The following is a 27,775-nucleotide window of genomic DNA, read 5'->3' as shown; positions in this document are numbered from 1 at the left end:
TTTATGTTGCAAAATAGAGTACTCGCAGTACTTTGTACTTTAATAGCTTCTTGATATATATTTAAAACAAAGAAAGGATGCATTATTAAGAAGTTATGTCAGCACTTATATCACATCCTGCGCTAAATCAAACTCCAGGCTGGATTACTAGCATAACATTTAGTTCTTCAGTTGCCAAAAAAGCACTGTTTGGTGAAGGCCATTTTTGTTGTTTCTTAAACCAAAGGATCAGTTTTGTTTTAAAAATCATATACATTTACATTCAAGGGTAATCACCTTTAGAAAAAGAACAAGAACACCGAAAAGCAAGTTAATTTAATATTGAACAAAATATAAACAACCTTGGAAAAGGTGATGCTATCCATGTGTAATTTTATACATATATGTATATATGAACAGATATAGATATATGTATATATAATACAGCATAAACAAATAAGGAACAAAATGGAATTCCACAGTAACAGCTTGTATTTGTCTGGACTCCCTGCCGTGCTGCTGTTCGAGGGCGGCAGCGGGCTGTTCGTCCCTCCGTAACAACTCCAGCACGCTCCATGGATGCTGAATTCCCGCCTGGGTCACGACTAACTGCTCAGCGAAGAGACGACTTTACAGGAGCCCGGGCTCCTTCCCTGCCGTGCCCTTTCCAAACACCAAAACCGGACACGTGTCAGTAACCAGCTAACGGTGTTTTAGCCATCACCGACCTGCTTAAAACTCACGGCGGCCTTCGAACGCGAACGCAGCCCAAGCCGCGCACCCCGCCGCGGGCGCAAGCCGCGCTGCCCGCCCGTCCGCTGTGGTTACCCTCCGCCCGGGCCCAGGCGGGGACGCTGCTCCCTCGCGCGCAGGCTCTGCAGCTGCCGAACGGCACCAGCTCCAATCGCGTTGGTGCGCGGGCCCAGCAGCGCGACCGAGAAACGCTGCGGTCTGTGACGGTACAACCGGACTGCGTTAAACCCCAGACTTCCAGGGTCAAGCTGAACAACACAAAAGCGAGGAAAATACAAGGCTACAGCATGTGGAGTACTAAGAGCGTAAACACTGAGAGTGATTCCAGATTTTAAAAAGATGGAAAGAAAATCATGCTAAGCTTCTCTCCAACTACAAAATGGAAAGAAAAGGAAGTTCTTAGGTTTCTAAGAAAACCATTAAAACTTATACGAGTCTCAGAGGCAAGTCCCAAGGGAGAATTACTTGGGTTAAAAAATCTTTTTGCTATGGATTTCTATTTTAAATGACTTGTTCTAAGTTAAAAGTGACTTCACACACTTATGATGCTTTAGCCAAGCCTGCTGCTTAGACAAAATTTCACTAGCAAAAGACAACAGTGGTTGCATGTCCTTTAGGCTCAGCAGGGTTACCTTAAGCTATACAGAAGGAGTTTCTCAAATACAGCATCATAATCATGCTACACAAAAGTGACAGAACTGACCCAGGAACAGGGGAGTCTACAGACAGAGTGGAGTATGAGCCGGCAAAACAGTTCCTAGAACAAAGCAGGAAATTTAATGAAATAGTTCACATTGCCTCACGTGTAGTGTTGATAAGGTCTCCCTTCACCAAGTCCTCAGCACACCTTTCAATTAGAATATTAAATTTTAAAACTGTAATAGGATGCATATACCTATCTCATGTTGACATGACAGTAAGAAAACAGTATTGCAAAACCAGCTCCAGAATGAACATTAGGGAAAAGTGTTTGTGGGAAATGAGTACACTTTTAAGCTTGTTTTAAAATTTACAAAGATTCAACTCTGACTTAATTAGCTTGCTTCTCAGAATAAAAGATTGTTCTGCTCACATCACTGTAAAATATCTTTTCACTTCCACTTCCCCAGGTGAAATCAAGTACAGTCAGGATAGGATATCAAGCTACTAAAAAAAAATTTTTTTAAAAAGGAAAGCAGTATGATTTTTCCTGGAGGGGGAAGAAATCATTGAAAAGAACCTGGCATCAACTGAATTGAATCCAAAATTTCAGTTCTTTAGGAGGCAGCTTAAAAGTGTTTCTTTCTAAAAAACAGTTAAGATCTAGACAGGCTGCGTGTCTAACTTGTGACCAGCTTCTAAGAAGCCAGACACGTCCCTTTAAAGAAGCATAAAAGCTATATGATAGCATTCAGGTAAATTCTTGTTATGTAGTGAGTAAATCATCTGGTATTATTATGTAGTAAGATACCAGGAACACACCGTAAAAATACATCAGTTAGGTCGCAATGCTTTTAAAAACTGAAGATCAGGTGCTGTGCAAGTGTGTCATTTTCAGTTTCAGCTCCCCACAAGAGAACACCCATGGCATTATACCACAGACATTTGATTTTATTTACATTTTAAGTTTTAAAGTTACTAGGTTACTGTACTTTAGTTTCCTGTATGGCACCAAATTTACTTTAAAAAAAAGTGTTTCCATGTGTGTACGTGTGTGTGTGTGTGTTTGTGTGGCAGGCACCAAAATGCAATGTTCCATCCTATTTTCTCTAGTTTCCTGTTTCCCTCGTTTGGTTAAGCAGCCAGCGTGGCAGAGTCCGGCACAGGTCAGCTACATTGCCTTCAGGGTGGCAATGTGAGAGCCCAGATTCTCTTGCAGATAATACAGTAGATGGAGTTCATAGTGCTCTCCCGACTCGGGTACCCTGATACTGTGTCTCTCCTGAGGGTAGATCTAAAATACAAAACAAAGTCATGAGCATCCACAGAAGTTGCAAGCAGCAACATTTAAAACAGTCTCCTGAGCCACAATCGAAATACTCACGTAATCTCGCTGCATTAACTATCTGCACTTGAGCTAATAAACCCTCTACTCCGTTATCTGAACCCGGAGACAACCCGGTGCACCCACCCTCTGACCCTGCCAGGGCTGAGTTAGAGGGAATCAGCCTGGCTGAGCAGAGGCAGGCAGATCCTGTCCAGAGCCGTCGAGTAAACCAGCACTCAGGTCTGCCGCACGGTGCGCGACCCCCGGGCTGCGTGGGGACTGAGCCAGCAGGGCTTCACTAAAGGCATAAGCCTGCTCCACACTGCGTGAACGCCGCTCTGCTGCCTCCAAACTGCAGCTGTACTTGGGAGCAGCCTTAACTGCTCTGAACTGCTCATCGGCTACAAATTTTTTTTGGTTTACTCATAAGATCTTTTATTTAAATACATATATGAATACTGCAGTTTTATTTAGAAGTCCAAGTTCCCCAATACAGCCATGTTACAAGCTCCAATTTTGGACTCCTCAGTCAAAGAAGAACACATCATTTTTACATCCCAGTTCTGGCCTTACCTGTAAGTCGTATGGTTTCCCAGCTCTCACTAAAAAGCTGAGCAAAATACTAGTGTGTGCAAAGTGAACATTCTCATCCAAGAACCCATGTAGCAGCAGCAAACGGTTTGGTCTGAGAAAAGCAAGAGACAAACAGAACATTCACTGTGCCAGTCATTTCATAATCCACAAACATCTCTTCAGATAACTTCAACATTTAAAATATCTGCATTTAAAAGAATGGTTCTGTATTGTATATTGTCCTGGATGGGCCTGCAATCAGTTTCCAAATTTTTTTCTTCTCTGCAAGTCTTCCTGCATATGCATCATGATCAGGCTTTTATCTGTAAATCTCCTTTATTCTCAGAAGCATTTCCTAGTTTGGGCAATACAATGGCTTAATGTTTGCTCAGAATCACTGCAGGTTTCCAACTCTTTGGCAAGAAAGCTCATGCTCTTAGCCTGCACTGCAGACAACACTGCTGACAGAGTTTTAGAGCATGCAAAAAGCATCCTGACCAACTATTTTTGTCAAGTTAATTCTGCTCTAAGGGCCTAATTACATAATTGCAGATATATTTGTCATTTCTTTAGGCATAACAGATAGTCTTTAATTACAGCCAGTATAAAAGGGATTACTTGGAATGGCCTGTAATTATGCAAATGTTCATTCAAGTCTATTAATTTGGGGTGGGAGGGGTTGGCTTTTTTTAAATACTACCATTCATGGTTCCAGGATTTAATTGCCAGAAATAGGAAGATAAAAATGTATCTGTGGGGCTTGAACCTTCCTGACAAAGAAAGTAGAACGGAAGAGACAGAACCAAACTCACTCAGAAGGAAACTTCTCAGCTTGCATGGCCACCGATCCTAGGTAATAGCCCTGCTCGTTGTGATCCGGGTGGCCCATGTAACGCTCCGTGTAACCGGTGTCATAGAAAATCCACAGCGTGACTGGTGCTCCAGCAATGGCGACCTGCAAGGTCAACAGGGCTCTCAGCACGGGTCGGGACGCGACAACGCCTAAGCCCACTGCTCTGGGGATGTCCCTCCCTCCCACGCCTGTCCCAGCACAACAACTCCCCAAGGCGTGCTAAGAAGCGCGCCTTACAACCCACACAGTCTGCAGCGGAGAAAGGAAAACCAACCAGCAACCCTCGCCCACAGTCCATACACATCACCAGAACTCGGCTACGATAAACGTGCTGAAAACTTGTACCCCCGGAGGACCCACAAAGAAACTGCCCCAGTCTGCCTGCAAGTGCCACTCTGGTAAAGCTCCATCAGTTCTGAGGAGAGGGGGAAGTCAGCGCTGACAGATGCAAGACTGATCATCCGTGGTCCTCAAATTGCAACCAGCACTTTTAAGTGCTCTAATAACTGCTCTAGCAGCACTGGAGAACTGATGCAATCTCAGCAAAGCCTTCCTTGTAGGAACAGGTCTTGTTTGGGAAATTTGGGTCTTTACAAGGTAAGAAGATCCTATGGACAAATCAGAAGTGACACTAAGCGTATCGCTTGCAAGGTCTGCTGGAGGGAAGTGGATTTTATTCAAAATGCTCAGTGCTCTGCCTTCTGGGTTGCAAAACCTTTGTTGATCCAAATGCCTGACAGACACTGTGATCAAAAGCTACCCAGGACTCAGCAATTCCGTTTTCACAGCTACCACCATCTTGCAGAGAAGTTTGCAAAAACTAAAACCAAACCAAACCAAACCACCCCCCCCACCAAAAAAAAAGAAAGAAAGAAAAAAAAAAAAGACTTCCCAAGCCAGGTATTTTTGAAAGTGAAAACTGTAATAATCCTAAAAAATCCTAAAACTAAATAATCCTAAAAATCATTGCTTGAGAAAAGCAATGGATTACACCACCCAGGAATATTCACTTTGGACTTGGATAAAGGAAGAGGAGCCACAAAGGAAAAAAAAACCATCCCAAATATAATACTTAGCTCTTATCATTTCTCCACCCAGACCTCTGAGACTTGCCTGGCAGCGATCATCTGATCAGGTCTGATCATCTTCTATAGCGCTCTAAAGTTAGGTAATCACAAGAACCTCTCTCCTCGCACCTCTCTCATCCCCAGGTTACCCTCCCGGCTGTGCCAGGACACACTGCTGTTCAGCATGGCAAATTTGATCTGAGAACAAATCAGTCTGCAAAGAAACCACTCTCTCATCTCAAGGCAGGAGAACAGGAAAGGTGGTAGGAAAAAGAGAAGGAAGTGTTGTTTTTCAGCAGAATCAGTTCCATAATTCACAGCACAAAGAGCTCAGCTGGCTCAAAGCAGCAACAGCTGAGACCATGTGAAGTAGTTTCAGCATACGTGACCTCAGCTTGGTTTAGCTATGTCAGCACAGTTAAGTGCAAGCTCTATAGTCAACTAGTTTAAAGCTGTTTTACACCCTTCCAGAGAAGGAATATCCTCCTGTGTTCACTCAAATGGACTGATAATGAATGGTTGTTCCTCCTCACCCCAGCCTCCAAGGACAGACTCGCACATGTTCCAGTAAAATCAGCCTGTCTGTGCACTTGCTCTTCTTGCATGCCATGTCCCCTGGGTGCAAGCACGTCCTGCGCAAAAGCACCCTGCTCAGGTTAATGCAGAAAGCCTCATGGACAACACAGCACCTTCACATCAGGTCTCCTGCTCATCTGGAGCTTGGAGAAACAAGCTCAGGGATGGTGCAACCACACTACACTCTTTGGGATGGTTGCACACAAATATTTAAGAACAACACATACTCCTGAGGAGGGGGATTGTGAATTTGGGGGAAGAGGTGGGGAAAAGCAGTATTTAATTGCACAAATGCAGTTAAATAATTACTGATCTAAGACATCTCTAGTAGCATTGATTATCAGGGCTGTACTGGTATCTCTGTCTCCATTTGAAAAACTAAATCACATAGCTGCCACAAGTACATGCTCAGTGAGACAGTTCTCAAAGCCCAACACTGATAACAGGTTTATGCAGGAAGAACAGCTCATCTCCATGCTGCAGGCAGAAACTCGTAAGTGGAGAGACTGAGGAGATAGCCCAAGGTCACATATCATCTTACCGCTGCTCTTGCAAGACACATTGAAGGCTGTTTTCAAGAGACACTGTGGTTTATTAGCAAGCAATAGCTTCAGAAAGAGTGAACAGATTTTCAGATCTGATCCGTTGTCTGTCAAGTATCAAAGAGATCACCAAAATCTGTGAGCCTCATTAAAAATACTGTGTACAAAACATACAGTGAAAAGGGAACTTTCCCCTGAACTGACTCCACCAGAAGCATCTTGAGCAAGAACAGCCAGAGCACTGCATCTTTACTTGTCTAGAGCAAGCTTAAAAGTCCTTGTGCAGGGAACACCCGTGGGAGGTTACATGATTAAGGAAAAAACTCTGTCTGCACCACACAATAAGTACTCAATGTATGAACATACCCTGAAGATATCTGACCTCTGCATTAAAGCCATTAGAGAAAGGTAGCCTCCATAGGACCAGCCATGAATGCCAACTCGATCCAAATCAATGAAGTCATACTGGGATGCTAAATACTGCAGCCCTTCCACTTGGTCATCAATTTCTATTTGCCCCTGAAAAGGGAGAGAAAAAGACATTTTTTATTAAGTTTTAGACAAAAGTTAATTTCTCAGGATTTCAGAAGTTAACCGGCTTGTCACCTTAGTTATTTCTACTTGTGCAGCACCAGCACTCCACTGTGCTAGCCATATTACAGAAAGATGACCCCTTTCCGTTGTAAGACGCAATAAATATGCACTAACACACCTCTCTCAACTATCTTTCCCTTCGTTTGTCGCCTTACTTGGGGAAGAGTAAGAATTTCTCAGCCTAAGGCAATTTCCTGTACAAGAGCAAGGCCAAATTTCAGTGCTATGCATCAGAATACCATTTCCAACATGCAGAGAGCTACATTACAAAGCCAGGGGAGCAGGGCACAGGCTTCCCCCATCAGTATGCAAGGCCAAACATGTCCATCCTCTCCTACCTGACACAGGAACTACCCTAAGTAGTAACCATGCTGCTGGTGAAACTATCCTGCTTTGTGTGAGCAGCAAAGCATCTCTTGTAAAAGTCTGAGACCCCCTAATGAACCATCTTGTCTTGCGCCTGACAAGCTGCAGGTGGTTTGCAACCTCAAGCACTGACATTGTATCTTTCCCCCATTAAGTGACTTTCCTCCCTCAAATCCACATTGCTCAACTATGTGCAGTTCACCTCCCAAACTTAGCCAGTGTCACACATCTGTGCCAAATCAGCGCTTTAGCTTAGATTGTCCAACAAGGCTGGGACTCACTCCCATCTCTAGCTGAAAATAAGCCAGACTCAGTGCTGCTTACCATTTTGTATTTAAAGGCTCCTTCAAACTTAAGCCCTCGGTGGCAGGACCCCCTGTTATCAATGACAACAACAACGTAGCCTAAAGATGCCAGGGTGTTCAAACGGAAGTATTTGATTCCTTTAAACCGATTGTTCACAAGCTGTACCTGGAATAAAATAGGAGCAATGTCATGCACACCGCATACATAATAGAATCCAGAGGTCACCTGTCAATCCAATTTAAGATTTTATGTATATTTACCTTCCTTTAAATGTTTTATACATTTTTATAATGTAAAGTTTTCAGCTCTTTCCTCTCTGCTATAGGATTCCCTCCCTCCGCTTGTGGTCTGCTATGAAACCAACTACTCACACTCCGTCTAAAAAGTCATTTTGTGTCATAGATACGAAAAGCTGAATCGAGCTCTCCTCTGCAGGACGTGCACTGGCACCATTCCCCTGGGGCACGAAGTTGACTGCCCACCCCAACTCCAAACCTGCAGCTCCGCTATCCACTGTCTGTTCTTTCCCAGGAGAAAATCTGGATCTGCACTTAGTCTTACTCCAGCTACCTTGCACCACAGCAGGGTGCAGTAGATTTGGGGAACCAAAATAGGGCTCGAGGCTCACCCTGTCCTATTTACCAGCAAAAGTGGATCAACTGGGGAGCAAGCTCTCCTAAATATGTACTGGTGATGGTAGAGGCTAACAGAGAGCTCCCCTCAGGAACACACAGGGAGAGTGGAAACAAAGAGCAGGAGCCGCTACAGATGAGGGGGAGATGGAACAGGAAACCGAGACTATTCCCACTCCCCTTCCTCCAAGTTCCAAACCATCTGCTCCAAACTTGTCCTCTGAATGATTTCTCTGTCTGTCTCTCTCTTTCTCTCATGAGTGGCAGTGCCCTGATCTATCCCCTGGGAATCATGACCGCTTACAATACCTTCAGCCAAGCAGCTTATCGCCGAACAAGCAAAATGCCATGCACCTTCCACAGCCCAGACCAAGAGCTGCACATACAGGAGAGCTGAGAGTGAAGTGATTGAGACCAGCCTCCCCTGCCACTCACAAACGTGCTGCACTCACCTGAGGCCCTCCATAGATAAAGAGCACAGTGGGGTACTTCTTTCTGGGCTGCAGATTGTGAGGCTTGTACATCATCCCATAGAGCGTAAACCCTGAGGAGCTCTCAAAGGAGAAGATTTCTGGGGGGATGTAGTCAGGAAGGGGACCTGCCGCAGGAGGAAGCAAAGAGCCCAGTTTAACATGGAACGAAGGGATAGGGCATTCCAGCCCTATCACTGCCCTCAATGTATCCCCAGTAATGCAGCTCCTGGGAATGCATTGGTCCTAGGGGAATTAATTCTCCCAGCCCAGTCCCCCCCTTCCTCACCCCATTTGTATTATGAATGACCATGACCGTTCCTCCACTGATACAACCCTTACAGGTGTCCCATCCTTCCCCAACCCCATTTAGGGCTCACTGCATAAATACAGGGAAAGGATAGGAGCTGAAATGTGCCTTAGGGAAGGTGGGATGAAAGGGGACAGAAAGATGATGGAAAGATAAAAGCCTAAGAGCTGTCTCACAAAGGCATGGGCAAGCAACAGCACACAGCTATTTAACTATACGTTCCCACAGGCCAAGAAGCAGTCAGTAACAGGCAACCAGCACAGAGCAAGTGAGCTGACTTATTCCTGCACAACTGATGCTAAAATCGCATCTCTGCTGATCCAGTGAAGGACATTTAGGCAAGCCTCCCTTGCCCCTGTGCAGCAATGGGCTGGGACAGTACATGGCATTATTGGCTGCAGACAGAGGTGGTTCTGAACACTCTCAGAGCCTGGCTTTCACCTGTCTGACCACGTCCAAGGAGCTACCACAGAAACTCCTTCCTGTCCATTCACTCAGGAGCCTGTGCCTTCTGTAAGGGGAGCACAAGGCTGCCTGAAGAACCTCTCTGCTCCAGGACTGGTTTGCTTTTGGAAAATAGACTTTTTGACAGTGCTCTCTACACCAGGAATCGGATTGGGAGAGGGGAAGCAGGGTAGAAAGTGCACAGCTCTTCCCACAGTAACAATAACTCATGTTGCAAAAGAAGCTCCTGGTTCCCAGTGAGAAACACTGGAAGTTAGGGCAGTTTCTGAAGGAACAGCCATGCAGCAGGACAGAGTCTACACCACTCCCTTTCTCTGAAAATGGCTAGGCAGCCCAGAAGCTAAATAGGCACTCTGAGCACTACAAGCTTAAGAAATTAGAAGCTCACCTGCCAAATTAGCAGTCAATCCTTCCTCAAGCCTGAATTTCCCCTGCCTTAAAAATCATTTATTTTTAGAGCAATGCTCACACAGGATGGATGTGTTGTTGCTAATACAGTGCAGATACTTTTGAGCAGACCTATAAAAGCTATGACCATATGTAGCCTTCCATCACATATCAGCACAAACACTAATGCAAATCCAGAAACTCTTTCCCTTTCTAGTACTTCCAAATACTCCTCACACAAGCATGAGTTTCCAGACAAGTCGAGTCATCCAGGAACATTAACTCTAAAACAAGCACACGCTGGGATATCTTTCAGCCTGTGACCCTAACTACCCTTCTCCAGTTCCTTATCCGTGCTGTTACCTGCTGAATCTAAAATGGTTGCCCAAAATTCCTTTGTCCTGTGAGCTGCATCATCTTCAGGTCCTGTCAGCCGGTAAAGCGACACACAGTGTGGATTCTTCTGATTGCTGTACTTGCTGATGAACATGTCACAGTCCTTGGGAGAAAAAGAATATTACCCTTGAACTCTTCAGTGCAGACACACACAAAAAAAAAAAGTGATCTTTTTTCTGCATTTAGATCTCTCAGGTGTTCATGGACCAAATTAAACCAGGAAGCCTGTGATCTTTTGATAACAGCAGATAGATTCTAGGGAGCTGCAGTCCTCAGCAAGAGTCAGATATTACCACTCCAAAGCCCAGTTTTCTGCTAGTCCTGAACAATACACCTGCAAAACCAGCAGTGGCATGAGGACCATATTCCATCTTGTCCTTTTCTGGGTAAAGCTGCTCCAGCTGAACAGGTTGCTGCCCCTAAACCTTGGGACTCCTCCTAAGGCTGCCACATGCTAGTCTCCTCACTTGATCTCTCTTTAGCTCACTTCAGGCAAAAAGAGCCAGGTTTAGATAGTCACTTCAGCCTAGCTTCTTCCAAATGAAGCGAGCTGAGGAGCAGCTGCACTGGCAGATCATCAGCAAAGCTGGAGGGGACCTGCGGTGAAACCCAGAGCGCACAGATTTGGCTTCCAGAGGGGACTACACATTCATTGTACAAGGTACAGGAGCACACACCATAGTGTAAAATCTACTTTTGTTATATTTAAATACTGCCTTGTCTGCTGATTGATGAAGAAGTAGTTTGGCAATAAACCCCAACACACCCAGGGCAGCCCTGCCTACGCTGGGCCGCAGAGACAGACCGGGTACCTGACTGACGCAGCAGGCATGAGAGTAGCCCCGTTCCGTCAGCCGCTTTACTTCTCCAGGATTCTCATAGTTAACGACGTACAAGTGATGCTCTAAAGGTGAGTCCTTTGTGCCTTGAAAATATACCATTTTTTTGGCTTCATCTACATAGATCTGTCAAAACAAAACGTACACATACCACAACATTGAGTCAATGCCAAAATGATACCCAAGTCTTCCCCCCGCCTCCAGTTCTGTAAAGCTGATTTACAGTCCAGCAATCTGCCAGGGGTAAGTCAAATGACCCTTCCGGCTGGCCAGAACACCACCAGTTACGGGCTGCACCTGCCAACTTCTTGTCCAGCTCTTTCACTCAGGTCCTCAACTTTTCCCAGTCTCCACTATTTGTTATGCTAAATAATGCTTTATCACTTCCCTACGCTTCAGATCCTTTCCCGAATCACTGAGACTCATATGATAGAAACCAATCCAAGGCAGCAGCTGACTGGAAACTGCTGCTGTGTTAAATAACCCTTCTTTTTGAACAGCTAGCACTGTTTCAAATGCAGGCTAACTTGCACGCCTCATCCCCCTAACCCCTGTTCCAATACCCACTCAGGAATAACTTTATCAAAGACCTTTCTGAAATCTAAACAACAGTCAAAAAGTTCTTCTTGAATTGCCGTCTCATTCACACGATCAAAGAATTCATCTAGCTTAGCAGTTTGGGGAATATTCCTTCCCTCGTAGAACAAGCACCTTGTACAAACTCACAAGCTTCGTGAAATACAAACATTGCATATTCTGGCTAAAAGGAAGATTTACGCTGATCATTTCAATTTAGTGTCACTTGACTCAGGATAGCAGCTGGACACTATCGTGACATCCTGCAGCTCAAGTAACATGTGAAATTTCTCACTGCCGCCTCACAAAATTCTTGCTCCCTTCTCTTTAAGCCTGAAATTTAGTGGGGAAAACTTCTTGTCAAGAAGGAACACAAAGGAAAAGAGAGCCAACTAATGTTGTCTAAGTTGCTTTCCTGCACTGCTAAAACCAGAGTCTCCAATCCAGAGTTGTAAATCAGAGTTAGGGAAGGATAAAAGCACACTATAGATCAAAAAAAAGAATATATGATTCATGTGCACAAAAGGGAGTGGTAGGGCCCAGTTTTCTGAGGGAGCAGTGCCTTGCTAATACAACACGTACTGATTTGTGGGGCCCTAGCGACCATCTCCTCGCAGTGCTGTCCTCCAGCATGAGCGAGTTGCTTTGAGGATGTCCACGCAGCAAGAGCAGAGACTTACGTTGGACCCATGTCTGCCAAGCACTTCCCATTCCCCACTGGTAATCGCTATCTCCTCTTTGATGGGGCATTTGAAATCACCTGTAAATAACCCACAGACAAACAGAAAATTTATACTTTACCCACAACAAATGGTCACAATTATACTTCTTCCTTCCAAGCTTTTTTGCCAGACTTGACCAAAGAGCAGCCTGGTTTTGCGAAAGACCCACATATCTGCCAGTGTACCACATAAATATTGTTACACAGCTGCAAAGAGCATTTTAGAGCTGGCAACATTCTGCAAAACACATGTCAAAGGATTCAGAGATGCTCTCAACCTGAGGCCTGGGCAGCATTTTGGGTGTTTCTGGGGTTCGTTTTCTCTTGTTTTCTTTTTTAAAGCACTATCACATGCACTGGAATAGAAGTTTTATATGAAAAATGTGGAAAGGGAATCTCAGGCATCAAAATTGGAGAATTTTGATATGGAGGTGCAGAACAGCTCTCTTTTAGAAAATGGACTCATTTGCCTCAGAACATTCTCTGTGAAATAAAGACGTTGGATGCATTCAGAGAAAGCCAGTCACCCAGGATATTTTCTGGAGAAAAACACAGTTGTATGCAACTAGGACCTCTCGTAAAATTACGTGTATTTTTTTGTGTATGCACAGCTCAGCAAGTGCCTTCCACACACAGCAAGTAAATTAAGGATCACAACATGAAACCGTAAACGAAAGAACACACGCTGTCTAGAACCCGCTCCAGGAGCTTTGCACACAGCTATACTGCATATCTGATTGAGGCCAAACTTCGACCGCAGCTTGGAAGCACATAGTCTTGAATTTTCTGCTAGAATCAATTCTTCCTGCATTTCCACTTACAACAGCTGTCAGTAATTTTCTCCTACTTACATCTCTGTCTATACAGCAACATTACGATATTTTTAACAGCAGATAGGAACTCTCTGAATAGTTGTCATATCACAGTTTTTTCTGGCAAGCACTTGTGTTCATTTTAAAGGGGCTAACACTGAGGTGAAGGCTCTCTATGCACCTTTTTACAATGTGGTCAAAGTATGGCCTCTGTTAGCCTCTCTGCTACAATCTGTTTGTAAAGGCTGACAGAGACTCTGTTGGCTTTACTTGCCAAGTCAAGTCTTGAACTGTCATGTCTATTAGATATATTTGACCCAGCACATCAGACAGTCACGTTATTAATATAATGATTAACCTCCAGCAAGGCCAACACAAACAATCCCATCATTAACAAGGAAAAAGCCATTTAAGTATATTTCAGAATTCACAGGGAACTCATTTCTGTTTTGATCTTCTGAAACTTCTCCCTCTAGTCAATAAGGAAGAACCTGGGTTAAAACTGAAGCATGTTGATTACAAAATAAGCCCTGTACATTTTCAAGGTGAATGACTGTACAATGACGTGATATGCTGGACAACAGTAGGAGTTTCCAATGGGACTGATTCTTGCCACCTGAAAAGACACTTATTTCCTCACTAGTTGGCAGCAAACGCCCAATTAAAGCAGAGAATAATTCCAGTTACTTGGAGCAGGGAGGCCTCCACATGACCGCTTATACTTGCTCTCCTTCAAAACGGAGGTGACTTTGTAGAGGTGCCGGAATCCCGTTTTACACTCAGAGGCAAAAATGAACTCTATTTCATCTTCATGGGCTTGAGGGAAAACATGGAATATATCATGGATCTGTGGAGACAAAGCAGTGGATTATCATCATCATCAGGACTTTGGCACTGAAGTCAGGCATAGTGAGTTCTTACTGCTCAATACAAACAACACACAGTTCACGGTAGCAAGGTGCAGGGCACAGTACCTTACTGGGAGACTCAATTACCCTTGTGATCCGGGAGGTGCCCGCAGACAGCAGCCTCCTATGCTGCACGATTCCAGACTCTTTACTAGTCTAACTCTAAAGCCTTGCTACAGAAACAATTAAGTCAGTTTTTCTGCTCCTGTCTCTCCTGCTTAGAGGCAGAGGCGAATCCAGCTCTACAGACAGCATTTGACAGGCACCCAGAGAAACCAGGATTCAGCGTCTGTCCAGCACTGTGTAGAAGCCCAGAAGTAAAGGGTTATTTAAGGAAAAGCAAGCTGACGTCATCTCCCAGCTCCCTGGTGTTACCCAACAAGGGCAAGGGGCTGTCCTGAATGCCAGAGCCCTGGCTTCTGTTCCTAACTCTGGCTGATCACTGCAGCCTCAAGCGAGTTGCTCTGCTTACACTTCCCAGATCTGCTTGAACTATACATACCATGAGCTCTTTACAGCAGGGAGCATTTTTTTTCCCCGGGAATGTGCACAAAACCTTGCACAATGGGATCATTATTCTAGGCAGCACAGTAATCCTAATCTCACTCAAGTGCTACAAACAGGGTCTTGAAGAGCAAACTGTTAGAAGAGGTTGAAATTCACATTCTTACATTTATCCAGATGTCCGTTGTTTCTTCATAAATAATGAAAGGTGTAACAGAATCTGGTACCGCATCGATAAGTTTCTGTCTTTCCATTGCATCATCTTCTATAGGGATGAATAATGCAGGAGGGATCAAGACTATCTGAAGTCGTGTTTGGGAGCGATCCAATAAGATGGACCAGATGCTGTTGAGGGAGACAGATATTAGAGAAAACAATATGCAACCATGAGTATCAGATGCATGAGAAAGTCTTAAAGACACCCATTAGCATTAGGAATTTTGAGGGTGTCAAGAATGTTCAATTTCAAGTTAAGCACAAAGCCACATGTGAAATCTCACCCATGAAAACAAGTTTGTTCCATAGTATAAAAGTCTATTTCACTTAATTTCTATATTATGTAAGCACTGCTGATTCAAAAGTTTAATTAATTCTATTTACTCAGATTTGTATTGTGCTTTAGAGGAAAAAGAGAAGAGAAAAAAATCAGAGGCAATAATGAAGCAGAAAATTTTCAATTACAATTTCTGGATGCTTGTGAAATACTAATGTTTTAAATCTACACCTGGCAGAGAATAATATTGGCACCTAAATGACCTGGCAGCAGACCCTGCCATAGTTCTGATGACTTTACAAGTAGCTCTAATAATTATCCTGCAAAAAGTAAGAATAAGGAACAAATGTGTCCCTTCATTTCTTGCACATTTGGTGGCGGGGGGGGGGGGGGGGGAAGAAGTGAAAGTCAGCTTTAGATTCAAGAACTGGGGAAGTGCAGTTCTGGAACAGCTTCTGATGAGTTAGAAACACTGTACTACATCATCTACAGGGTTAAAAATGACATGCAAATGTAAGTAGCACTTACAGAAGGTTTTCTGATCAGTAAGTCTGGTCAGCAAGGATGGTCCAGTGGTTAGGGCGCTAGCCTAGGGCCTGGGGGACCTGGCTCATTTCTCTCCTCAGTCACAGACTTCCTGTGTGACCATGGCAAGTCACTTAGCCTCTCTGGGCTTCAGTTCCCCATCTGTAAAATGGGGATAACAGCACTGCACTCTCTCTCACAGGGATGTTGAGAGGACACATACATCAACGCCTGTGAGTGCCCAATACCAAAGCAGTAGGGCCAGGTACCAGAGACAAGGAGGACTCTGTTTTGGTTTTGGAAAAACTGTCCCCTTTGCACAAACAAGTTGGTAGCAATGAAAAAATGAAAGCAGGCTTAAGCTAGAAGAAAAGACAGAGCCACTACAATCTGACTTCTAACTATTTTGCCCCAAACCCCTCTAAGCAGAAGACAGGATTAACATACGCACTATTTTCCTTCTGGCGTCCACCCAGCTCTAGCAATGTACTCTACTCCTTCAAAGAGGATCTCGAACGGCTGAACTAGCTCTTTGTCCACAACATCTGCAATCTGTTGACAAAGCAGCAATTCAGTGACACTGAGATGAACCCCCACAATCAGTTTTCATGCACGATGAGAATCTGGCCACAGAAGACTACTTCAGTACAGCTTAATCAATTAGATCGTTCAGCCTTTTCAGCATAGATTCAACCCCATCTGTAGCCAGACATTACAACAGCAGCACACTGCATGTTACCAGCACAGGTAAGGCAGAGACTTGAAAAATCTGGAGTCTGTCCACAGATCCATCACTGGCCTTGGACAAGTCACTTAAACACTCAGTTTCCCCATGTAAAGATAGAAAGGGGAGGGGATTTGTACTGAACTATTTTGTGAGGAGTTCAGCTGTTGCAGATAAAAACATCCTGTATGACAGACAGTTACCAACATGGTTCTAACTCACAATAAACAGTTTTGGGACAAGCCACAGCAGCACCCTATGGGTCCTAATGGTTTGTCTGCCTTTGCTAGCTGATGTTAGTGTAGCTACCTCAGCAGATAAGTGTCAATGGCTGAAGTATCTCAAGAGTAAAGAGGATCCTATTATTCTCTAGCTGGTATTGTATCTGTTTGGTAAGATTAATTTCCCAACTATCCAGAGATCTTGGACTGGGCTATTGCAAGCTTTTGTATCCGTTAAAAGATTCTAAGGGTAAAAGCAAAGTTCATCTTTCTGTGTATGCTCATGCCTTTGTAAGATGATACATTCTCTTTGCAATCAACTTCTCCAACCATCTGCAGCCAACCAAGAAGTTTGCCACAGAAAAAAGTGTAGCCACCCACATCTAAAATACTGTGCTCTGCAGCTGAGTTCATAAACCAGAGGAAGGAAAAGATACCCTTACGTAGTGTTGCTATATACACAGACATGAACTACCTGCATGGGAATGAGCCAAGAGTTCACAGAGCTACATCCAAAAAAAGTCATTCAGCTAACACACCCAAAAAAGTTGGCTTGTACTGAAATGGGAGAAAAATTTTACAAAAAGAGTGACAGATGTTAAATTTATTTAGGAAACAAATATAACATAAAACTTACTCTTCCCTCTGCGTTGATTGTCACTTCAGATATCTTGAAAGTGACCTTTGGATTTGCTGTACCTATAACAGATTTTAACAGTCAGGCACCAATTGTTTGTTTGCTTCCAAGAGGGCAAATCTGAACAGTGGATCACTGTGGTGGTATTCATACACAACTGGAAAAAGCAAATAGCAGAACACTCTTTGATCAAATAGCCTACTTGCATGGGCGAGAGAGAACGGAACTAGGCAGGGGGAAAAAAAGAAAAAGAAAAGAAAAATCCTGCAAACACAAAGCAGACTCAGTGGATGTAATCCTGCAACCAGATATGACCAAGAGTCACTACAGTCACAAGCAATCTTTTCTCCTACAGTAAAAGGATGCAATGTGCTAGCTGGAAGTAAATACTCAAGGGGAATCAGGATTGCAAAGTAAGCTTTGGTTTACTGTCTGAGTGTTATTTGTTGAAGTGGGGCATAAAAAGTGAACCAGTGCTCATAAGCAACTTTGAAAATTAAAGCAAGTCATCGACAACCAAAGATCATTTCTTTCTGCATTCTTAAAAGCCTAGTACCATGACTAGTGAGGTTAAGATACCTATGTGTTTGTGTAAACACTGAAAATCCAAAATTAACCCTTTACACAAAACCTGCACAAAGCAGCAGTTCATCCTCCTGCACAGCACCTGCAGTGCTAAATGTTGGTGCCTGCACCACAGCAAGGGTGGCTTAAAGCCACTGCCAGTCAGTCCACAAGGAGCTACATGTGGCACCTTCAGTGTACTTTGAATATTCACAGTGCTGCTGCAAGGTGCTCCCACTTTATCAACTCCTTTTACACAGGCAAACTGATGCACTGAGACAAAATGACTTGGCTTGGGCCACAGTGCTGGCCTATTTAAGTATTTATCTTTCTCCTGGTAACACAGTACCTCAAAATTCTCTCATAACCTGTACAAAAGGGCTATTGTCCCTGTGGTACAGATTGGAAACTGATGCCCAGAGACTAAAACCTTGATTTTTTGAAGGCATTTATTAGACTTTGCTTGAAGTCTTTTCCTAAATTGCTGAGACCTGAAAACTGACCAGAGCTATAGCAAAAATACCTTCAAAAATCTGTGTGTACACAACTAAAGAACTCACTTCAAAATGAGGAATTATCTCTCAGTTCCCAGGCTAACATTAAGCCTTTCTTGCTCCTTGAAACAAGCAGTAAAATTAGGGTCATGAGCAGAACTCTGTTTTGCCCAGTGGATCAGGAAACCTGTAAGATCTGAAATATATTCTGCAGCCAGGGAAGAAGAGCCAAACAACGAACACGCTCTTAAAAAAAAAAGGAGAGGGGAGATTTCAGAGTGAGGAAAGATGGAGTGAAACCACTTGGGTAACTGGTCAACATACCCTACCGAAACAGCAGGGAAATCTCACAAGAACAAGGGTCAGCCTGGTCACACTTGCCCCATAAAGCTGATCCACGTCACAGTGAATCAGCCTTGAGCAGGTCTGCCTCAGTCCTGCTTCCCTGCTCCCAGTGGGATTCCACTTGATTTGCTTTAAGTCTGCCCTCATCTGCTTTGCTGCTGAAGGCTCCCCGTCTTTCACTGTTTGAAAACAACAGGGGGCTTCCTGGTAGCCTGCAAGCACGCAGTATTTGTAGTTCAAAGTTCCTTTAGCAATCACGGGGACCAAGAATCCTTCGAAACCTAAAATACCAGAGCATTGCCAGCAGCCAAACAGAAGCCCTCCAAGAAAGAAAAAGGCCATCATTCTACACATATTTCCTCAAAGATAAAAGGCTGTAATGAGAATCAACGTCTCTGCGCCAAGGTCCGAGACAGCAGTTGGCCAGCTCCTGAGACCCCCAGGCTAAGAGTTCTTATTGACCATATGGCTGGAAAATCAGCACAGCCATGAGTGATGGAATCTAACCTCCACAGCAGCAGTTATCCTAAACACATTTGCTCCACCTGGATGCCAATTCAACCTTCAGCTGTAGGCTGAGAGATACTGCCAGAAGGCATATGCAATTAAACACATTTCCCAGAAACAAATATGCAAGGTCATCAGGGTCTCACCAGTTTTGGGGTACCGAAAGGAATCTGTTCTTCTCGTCTCCAACATGGGTGATGTGACATGAATAATTTCCACCTCTGACTCATCATTTTCTTCATAAAGAATTCGAAGAACTTTACCCCCATTCAGTGCTGTAAAGGAATTAACACTTCCTGGTCAGAACAGCTCTAACGATTGCAGGCACCGAGACTCTCCCAAGGAGCACAAGCAGATAGAGGATGAAAACTAAACAAAATGTGTGATTCATGTTTCGTTAAGCAAAATACCCTGAGACTCCTACAACTCCCATTATCACCACGAGAAGAAAAGTCTCTTCCTCCAGTAATATGTGCTCAGAAGGCCACTCTAAAACAACCACCACTGCAAACAGTTCAAAAGGAGCCACATGTTCCTATCTTGCATAAAGGCAAGTAACAGAGAAAATTTAACTCTGCACTGGACAACACAGCACAGGGGCCACTGCTTGTGCCTGTCAGACACACTGGATTCAGCACACTTACTTGGCTGTGCCTTTGGGCTCCACCAGTAGCCAGTGTATCTGTCAAACTCCTCCTGCAGCACAAAAGTAGCCACACCAGCAGATTTTGGATCCTCCTCAACATTAGCCAATTCTGAACAAGACAAAAAAGAACTAGTTAGCTGTGCACTGCAGAATTAAACCCAAGTTCAGCCCCCAGGGAACAACTGCATGATGATCAATCTGATTTTTCAATAAGTTTGCTTTCTGCTTCCACCCTGCTTGGTTGACTTATTTGGGAAGGATCTAATCCTCTTTGACATGGCTTCCTTCAGGAAAGAAAAGCCATCCTCCCTTTTTACTCCTACCCAGTTAGTCTCTCTATTTCCATGCACCAGTCCAAGAAAAAAAAATTCTCTCTACCTGAGCTCAGTGAATTGGAACTACAACTTCCAAAAGCATCAAAGGAAAAAAAAACTTTTTGAATAACTAAAAATGAAAATATCGACATTCAGAAAAATGAAAACATCAACATTTTATCAACTATACAAACTGAAAGTAACAGACTTACATAACATCTCAACATGATGACATATCCATAGGGCTTCAATATTTTTCCTGTTACCCTGGAGGTAACTTAGCAGCACGCCATAAATAATTATCATCTGAGAAGGAGTCATTGCTAAAGTTTATTTTTAATGTACTTACATAATATTTTAATATCTAACATTTAAATAAGCTTAAGCATTATTAGAAAGTGTCAAAAACTTTAATCTAATTAAAAATTAAATTACATAGTTTAAATACAAGATATGATTTAAACACAAAATGTGATGGATTATTAGAAAATGTTTTAAACACAATTTCCCATTTTCCTTCCTCCAGGATACATGCCTTAAATACAGTCGGAGAGAGATCAGAAGGGAAGATCTAAGTTACTAACTGAGTGTGAAGGACTAGCAGAAATCACAGTGCTATTCAGCAATTATCTGTATCATTTCCGAAAGGCCATGCAGCTTGACTTAACTGACAGGAACTCTCCTCCAGCTCTATTCCACCCACAGCTCTTCCACACAAAAGATGCCGTTCCAGTGAAAAGGAACATGCTGTGTTTCAGAAGAGCCTTCAATATGTATTCAACAAGTAATTCATTTTGCCAGATTCCATAACACATGGAAAAGAATCATCCCACAATATTTGAAGTAGAAAAAAATGGAGAATATGACAATCTTGGTCAAATCCAAGATGGAATAAATATTGGACATTCCTCCAGATTTCAGAAGAACCCCTAGAGCCACTGCAGAATTCAGTCTAGCAACAGCAAGTGCAGAGGAGGTGCAGAGGAGATTAAAAATACAGGTTTTAATTCAAGATGCATTACCATTGTGCACAAATGTTAGCCTCCTTTCTTCTCTGGTTTCTATATTAGATATCCAGATGTCATTACTATGAATAAATGCAATCCAATTTGGATCAGCTGGACAAAGCTTGGGATCCATCCGGATATTTGGACAACTGGTCTCCACCAGAATGGGTCTTAAGGGCTGTTGCTGTTTGAAAGACAACAGAAAAAAAGAACAATTAAGCAATGATAAAACATAGACATTTACAGATGGATTCTCAGAAGGTCTCCAAGACTACTGTGGTGTGCATACTGACTTCAAGCACATCGATTTACAAGGGAGGAATCTCAGATAAACAGGTTTACAAGAGAGGAACCAACCCAATTTACAAACAGAAAATACCATGTAGATATTTTGTAGGGCAAGTTATGCTTCTACTATAATTGCACAGATCCCACCAAAACCTCTTCTACCAGTGATAAGGACTAGCCACAAATCAGTAGGTAGTTTGCCTAGAGAAGCCTGGCATACTCTTAAAAGCCACATCCTAAAAATGAACTGGCAGAACATGCAATAGTTGTCCTCCAAAGGCAACTTGGAATACAGTAAATTCTACCTGACAACAGGGTTAGACAGACACCGGGCACTTGTTAAAATAAAGAGAAATGATTTCAGCTTTGAAGTCTAGCTTCAGCACCTGCAAAGAGTAAAGGCTGCTCTTTCTGAAAGTTACACAGCTGAATTACACACATATAGCACTGACTGCTGAGCAGTGACCTCTAAACCACAGCTTGTGAACAAAAGCTGCTTCAGATGTGACTTCTGCCTACAGGAAAGAGCATGGTGCATCAAAGCCCATGTTGCTTTGCTATCAGCATTGCTGCCTTGCTGCTATATTTTATGACATCTCTTAGAATTCTCTTTCTGAGTTTCTACAACCACAGAAATCTGCCCCTTTAGGAGACGTCTCCTCCCTGTTTCAAAGGTTGTCAAGGCTTCTTGCCATGCCATTGCAGCAATACCTGATGCTCACTCTCTTTGCCTTCACTTCAAGCCAAAGGAGTTTCCAGCCAGAGGAAAGCAGTACTGTGGTAAAAGAGGATGAGAGATGAGTACTCACAGTAAATCCATGAGGGCCTCCATCTTTCACATGATAAATTCCACTCCCAGCCTGAAACAGAAAGGTCCCGCTTTCTTGGTGGTAATCGTAAGAGGCAATCCCAATGGTACCGATTCGCTTCCTCTCCCGTAGCAATTCCTCTTCACGGGAATACATCCCATAGTCCAGGACAGCCTGAATACAGGCAAAGAAGCACAATTAACACCTCCACCCTGCACCTCCTACTCTACTGTCAGAGCATCTCTGCATGCCAAGCCTCCAGGAGCAGATGGCTGTGCAGACACCCTTCTCTTCCAGGATCCTGCCAGCAGTCAGCAGCCCCCTCCTGCTTGTACCTCTGCTATCAGCATTTGTAGGTGTGGGGCCCAAATCAGATCCCACACAACTGTAAAGCTGTCAGTCACTTCTACCTCAGCAAAGCCAGCATTATTTTCAATGTACGTTGGTAAAAATAAGATCAGATTTAAAGACCTGTTATTTCCAGAACGAGCAGGAGTGTCTTTGCTAACTTCTGCAAGTACACACTATGACCAGCCTGGTGGGAGGAGAGCAAATCAGGAATTTTAAGTCTGGCTGACAGCCACAGGAAGTAACATGGGAAACAACACACCTAATTCCAGATGGGGTTTGTCCTGCCTCCTCCAACCTGCTGTCTTGCATGGGGTGGGACTGGTGCAGGCTTGCTACGCGCAGAGGTGATGAGGGGATGCGCACCCCAGTGAGTGGGAAACATATGCTCTGCTCTAGCATGAGTCACAGAGCCACTGAGAGGTCCTCAGGGAGGACTCATCACTTCTCTGTCCAAGACAGTGCACATGGATTATCAGAGACTACTGGCTCCTACAGCAATACCCAGGCTCCCATAACACAGAACTCAATGCAAATTAGCACTTGCAAGGCAGAGGAGAAATCAGACACACAAAGGCTTTAACTTCAAACAATGATGAGAAAGCTGGCTTGTTTTGGGATGGCTGCAGAATCTGCTAAGTACCAGGAGAACATGAAACTATTTAAGACCATAAACTCCAAACCTTATTGATGGCTTATAGGTGTAACCACAAAGCCTGTGTGTGTACTATGCAGCTATGAAGCAAGAAAGAAATCAGAACCCACCGGAAAAAGATCCAAAAGAGGCTTCCAGGAAAGCAACAGGATGGCAGCTTTGTTTATGGTTTTGGGAATTTCAGAGTAGAAGAGCGTGTTCTCCCTGTTCTCCCCAGACATTGCTATTGCGAAAGCAAGGGGAAAAAAGGAGGTTAGTCCTCTGTTAATCCAAACTCTTTCAAAGGATGCCCAGGAACAGTTTAGCAGTTGCTTCCTACTGCAGGAAGTATTGAGCCTCTGCACTGCAGGCTCGCTTCAGCCTGCTTCACAGAAATGCAAGTCACAGAGAAGGCAGAGAACAAGGAACTACAGCCAGGCTTATCACACACTGCCTTGAGTATATCCATGTCTTCTTGAATGTCAGTGGCCCTATTATTTTATAAGCTTTTAAAATCAAAAAGAGCCTTTCTACTAATCCCCCTGGCTAGGTTACAGCATGATGCAGTTCATGTTTCAAAGACAGCGCATCTCCTTTCCGCCTCCTTTCCTTCAATGTTGTTCAGATTTCTGAGTACTCCTGCCAAGGCACAAGGGGATCAGTCTGGACAGACCCAGATGTGCACTAGGGAAGGTAAAGTCTGACCGTTAACTCAGGAAGTGGCACCGAGGAAACCTGAGCTCATCCCAGCTGGGGTCAGCCTTGCCAGCCTTTACTGGTCACCCTCAATATGCTTGAACTCACTACTATTCTAGGACTATCACCCCCTTTCCAAGAAGAGGGGAACAGAGACGGATCAACAGCTGGGTGACTATGTCACTGCCCAGCACAATATTTGCAGAGACTCTCTGAATCACAAATCTGAGCATAAACGAATTATCAAAGTAGCAAGCTATGGGTCTAGAACATGGTTCTAGCTCCTAGTCCTTGGATCCAGCCACTGCTTTTCCCCAAATGCACTTTTTCACAGACTTACATTGAGCTAGGGCAGCTTTTGACAAAAACATTCATCTACCAAAATGCTTGATCCAAAAAGCCACCCAAAAGTTTGCTCACAGTACCATTCGCAGTGCCAAAACACTTCAAGCACAGCTGCAAATCAGAAATGTAGATTTACCAAGTGAACACTAATTAGCAAAAACAATGCAGATGTGAGAAATGAAGGCCAAAAGTGATGAATTACATTAATTTCTTCATTATCAAGACCAAAAATACCAGGAAAAATATTTCCACTGTAAGCTGTCCCCACCCTGCACTGCTATTCACTACCTATAGGACCACTGGAAAATCTACTCCCTTGGCAGCTGAGGCATGGAGGACTTTCAAAATTAGGTTTATAATCCTTGTTATGGAAGCAAATATTTAGGGACAAAAAAAAAAGTTCTACCCACTTATAATTAAGAAAAAAGGAGACCAAACCGTCACAGCTTTTGGAGAGGTGATATCATTCTTGGAGTGAGGGAAGACAGCCCAAACAAATGTAAAACATCCTTCTCAGCTTGGGAATATGCCCCAAAGGATACTTCATAATTCTTTCTCCAGTTCTAAAAAGCCTAAGAGTGGTCCTTTCCAACCACATCATTTCTGTAGAAGATCACATCACAAGTTTTAATTACACATTACAATCATGACTTTTGACCTGCCTGGCATTAACTCCATGGCAAGTTAAGTGCCAGATATGTCCAGTTCTCAAGAACAGTCAAATCCAAACACCCTCTGCAGTGACTGTTTAATGAAGGCACAGGCTGACCCAGTAAGCTTACCCAGATAGTAGATCCTATCTGAATGAGGTCCTTCAGGGTCATTTTTCTTCACAAATGTGAAGTCATGAGGAGCTTTTGCCATCATATAGCCATGGTACTTCCGCGTATCGGTGAGCAGTTTCCGAAGCTGGCTCCAGGAGTGTCTCTCTACATAGAAAGGTTCCAGTTTGGGCTGCTCCTCTCTCTGCACCTGCTCCTCAGGCCCCGCAGTTTCAAAGATTTCAAGGCCCAGCTGTTCAGTTTCCATGGCTGCTGCCATGTTGCATGTTTCTGGAAGAACAAAATACCAGAGGGTCAGCACTGCCTTTCAGCAGCCCAGCAAACATTCCCTTCACACTCCCAAAACACTGTACAGCAAAAACATTGTAAGAAAACCACTATTTTCAAGAGGAAAAATCTGCCAGCAGGAAAAGGGCTGGGAAAGAGTTTTCTGTTATGGAAAACAGGCTGCCAACATTCAGCCCTTCAGAATGAGGTGAAGAAGTTCATGGATCCAAATATACTTATTGCCATTTGCCTTTTCACCTCCCCAAATAAGAACTACTCCTTCTCTTTTCAATTTGTGAAGTAGATAAGCTCTTCCTGGTTAAGATTTGTTAAGCTCCTATCTGCTTCCCTCTTCTTCCCTGGGAACAGCATGAATATCACCTTGGCACACTGATATCAGAGTGGAGGATGATTATGACTGTAGAGAGATCTGGGACAACTGACTGCTGAGAGGAAACAGTGTTAGTAGTTGATTTGAAACCATTAGGCAATATACAACTCTCCTAGGCAACCACATGCCCTTATTCCCATTATTCCACAATTTGTTGGGTTTGTCTGTGTCTTCTTTCAAACAAAGCTCTGAAGACCTGAGCAGCAATGATCACCGCTTCTGAGCACACTGACTCTGTGCCCAATCGCAACAGCACTGCTAAATCAAGATTACACAACGGTTCTCTCTCTGTCAGCCTCCAGCTTGCAGCACTCCCTCGAGGTGGGAGGTAAGTGCCACTGCTGTACTTCCATTCAGGAGCACAGCAAGCTTACAAGTGCAGTGCTCACAGAGTGTTTTATCTGGTGCTCCTTTGCGAAAGCTGAACTGCACTACGGCCATCCCTCTCTCTGGGTTATTCTTCAGTGTGTGGCATTTCCCTTCTCTGAAATGCAGCACAAGGCTGCGGGGCACCCTCAGGGATGCAGTTACAGGACCCATATGGCTGGGGGTCTTCCAGAAACACAGCATGGTACCAAAGGAAAGGGGACACTATTAGGAAAGCATCTTCCAAACTGATTTATCTACAGCATAAGCCTTCTCCTCCTGAATAGGTTGTTCCTTCAGCAGTTATTACTTCCTGAAGTTAGCCATGTTTTATGACATATATCTGAGAACAGCCCAGAAGACTGACAATTGGGAAACTCGCTCCTTCAGCTGCAAATCATGGATTTGAATCCAATAGCCATAAACTCCCACCACAAAGCACCTTACCAGAGAGGCCAAGGACTGAGGGCTGTCAATCCAGAAAAGGATTTTCTCTTTACATATAATGGGATGGTCTGCCTGTCCCCTAGCAGCGTGCAGAGCTCAGTGGCCAGGAACACTTAGCTAGATCTTGACACAAACATAATACAAAACAAATCAAGCATTTCCATTCAGCAAATAGGCATTTCAGGACCACTGGATTTCCAGCCGTGTGCTTAGACAGCACGGCTACTCAGTACAAAGCTCTCCGCTGGACAGGCTCCCCTGCTGCTCTGCACAACAGGATGAGATGTCGCTTCACAAAAAGAGAAAAGAGACTCTGGACAACCTGGACCAAACCCATTTCAAACACAAACTGCTAAAAGCGAGGCAGGCCAAGTTTGGATTAAAAGTGCTGTTTGGTTCCATTTTTACAAATGCAAACCCAGCAAACACACTGATTTCTTCTGTCCAAGCTATTTACAACACAAAAGCAGCAAAAATGAAAACAACCCTGTAAAACTGGAATAAGAGTTCAAACATGAACCAGAAAACCCTCGTCTAACATGCAGATGTCCAAGAAAAGAAGTCTACCTTCCCACGCACACCCCAGCTGTCGGTATGTTGTAACCTTACCGACTTCTCATGCTCCCAAGGAAGAAAAAAAAAAAAAAAGGACAGCAGTAAATTTTAATGAGCAAACAAGGTGAAAGCTGCCACCCAGCACGGTGTTGTTAGCAAGGGTAGCGCAAGGATCTGCCTCCCAGGAGCTCACTTAAAGCACGTCATTCCCACGCTCCTAGTGCCAGCAAAGAGAAGCCAGAAGCCGGCGTTTTTTCCGCAAAGCCGCCCCGGGGAGGCCCCAGGCCTGGAGCTCCGCAGGACGCAGCGCTGCCGCCGCGCTCCGGAGGGGGGGGGGGGGGGCGGCCCGGGGGGCCCCTCGGCCGCCGCCGCCGCAGGCCCGGCCGCCCCGAGGCGCCGCCTTTCCTTGCGGCCCGGCGCCCTCCCGGCCCCGAGGCGCAGGGCGGGCGGCCGACCGGCCTCGCCTCGCCGCCCCCGGTACTCACAGCGCTCCGCGGCGGCTGCCCGGCGCCGCTGCCCGGCCGCGCCGCCGCCGCTTCCGCTTCCGCTTCCGCCAGGAGCGGCCGCCGCGCAGCTCGCTCGCTCGCGCGCGCCGCCGCCGCCGCGCGGGCGCCCCCTGCCGGCGGGGAGGAGCCGCCGCGCCGCGCACCGCGGGGGCGCCCGGTCGCTCCCGCGCACAGGGCTGCGGGGCCTGCAACTCCCCCCGCCTTGCCCCCGCCGTGCACACGGGGCGTGGGGCATGCGAGCTCCGTGCCCCGCCGCGCGCACCCGACGC

At 44.6% G+C, this 27,775-nt stretch overlaps 1 protein-coding gene across 7 annotated transcripts; it reads right to left on the bottom strand.

The window, feature by feature from the left end:
- Positions 1-27,546, bottom strand: DPP8 (dipeptidyl peptidase 8). 7 transcript variants are annotated; one of them, XM_062583436.1, is made up of 20 exons: positions 27,486-27,546; positions 24,975-25,244; positions 23,283-23,395; positions 22,170-22,343; positions 21,088-21,256; positions 19,750-19,860; positions 19,252-19,380; positions 17,196-17,257; positions 16,065-16,165; positions 14,763-14,940; positions 13,871-14,030; positions 12,331-12,410; positions 11,048-11,200; positions 10,203-10,338; positions 8,660-8,805; positions 7,594-7,740; positions 6,676-6,828; positions 4,084-4,226; positions 3,272-3,383; positions 1-2,665 (listed from the first exon to the last, which is right to left on the bottom strand). In XM_062583436.1, exons 2-20 carry the CDS (start codon positions 25,231-25,233, stop codon positions 2,543-2,545), a joined length of 2,649 nt encoding a protein of 882 aa, XP_062439420.1. In that variant the 5' UTR covers positions 25,234-25,244; positions 27,486-27,546; the 3' UTR covers positions 1-2,542. The 7 variants fall into 7 exon arrangements, with proteins under 7 accessions (XP_062439420.1, XP_062439421.1, XP_062439424.1 ...); XM_062583437.1 differs by lacking the exon at positions 27,486-27,546 and adding an exon at positions 27,013-27,027; XM_062583438.1 differs by lacking the exon at positions 1-2,665 and having other exon boundaries at positions 3,296-3,383; positions 6,692-6,828.
- Between the last annotated feature and the right edge of the window lie 229 nt (positions 27,547-27,775).

The sequence above is a fragment of the Rhea pennata genome, chromosome 10 (genome assembly GCF_028389875.1).
Source record: "Rhea pennata isolate bPtePen1 chromosome 10, bPtePen1.pri, whole genome shotgun sequence".
Lineage (NCBI taxonomy): Eukaryota > Metazoa > Chordata > Aves > Rheiformes > Rheidae > Rhea > Rhea pennata.
This window is presented reverse-complemented; position numbering and strand designations above follow the sequence as displayed.

Coding starts and splice junctions, on each gene's coding strand:
- DPP8 (XM_062583436.1), bottom strand. CDS start 25,233: ATGGCAGCAGCCATGGAAACTGAACAGCTGGGCCTTGAAATCTTTGAA. Junction 10,339..11,047: donor ATGCCTGCTGCGTCAGTCAG/GTACCCGGTCTG, acceptor TTTTCTCCCAAG/GACTGTGACATGTTCATCAG. Junction 8,806..10,202: donor AACCATTTTAGATTCAGCAG/GTAACAGCACGG, acceptor CTCCTGCGGCAG/GTCCCCTTCCTGACTACATC.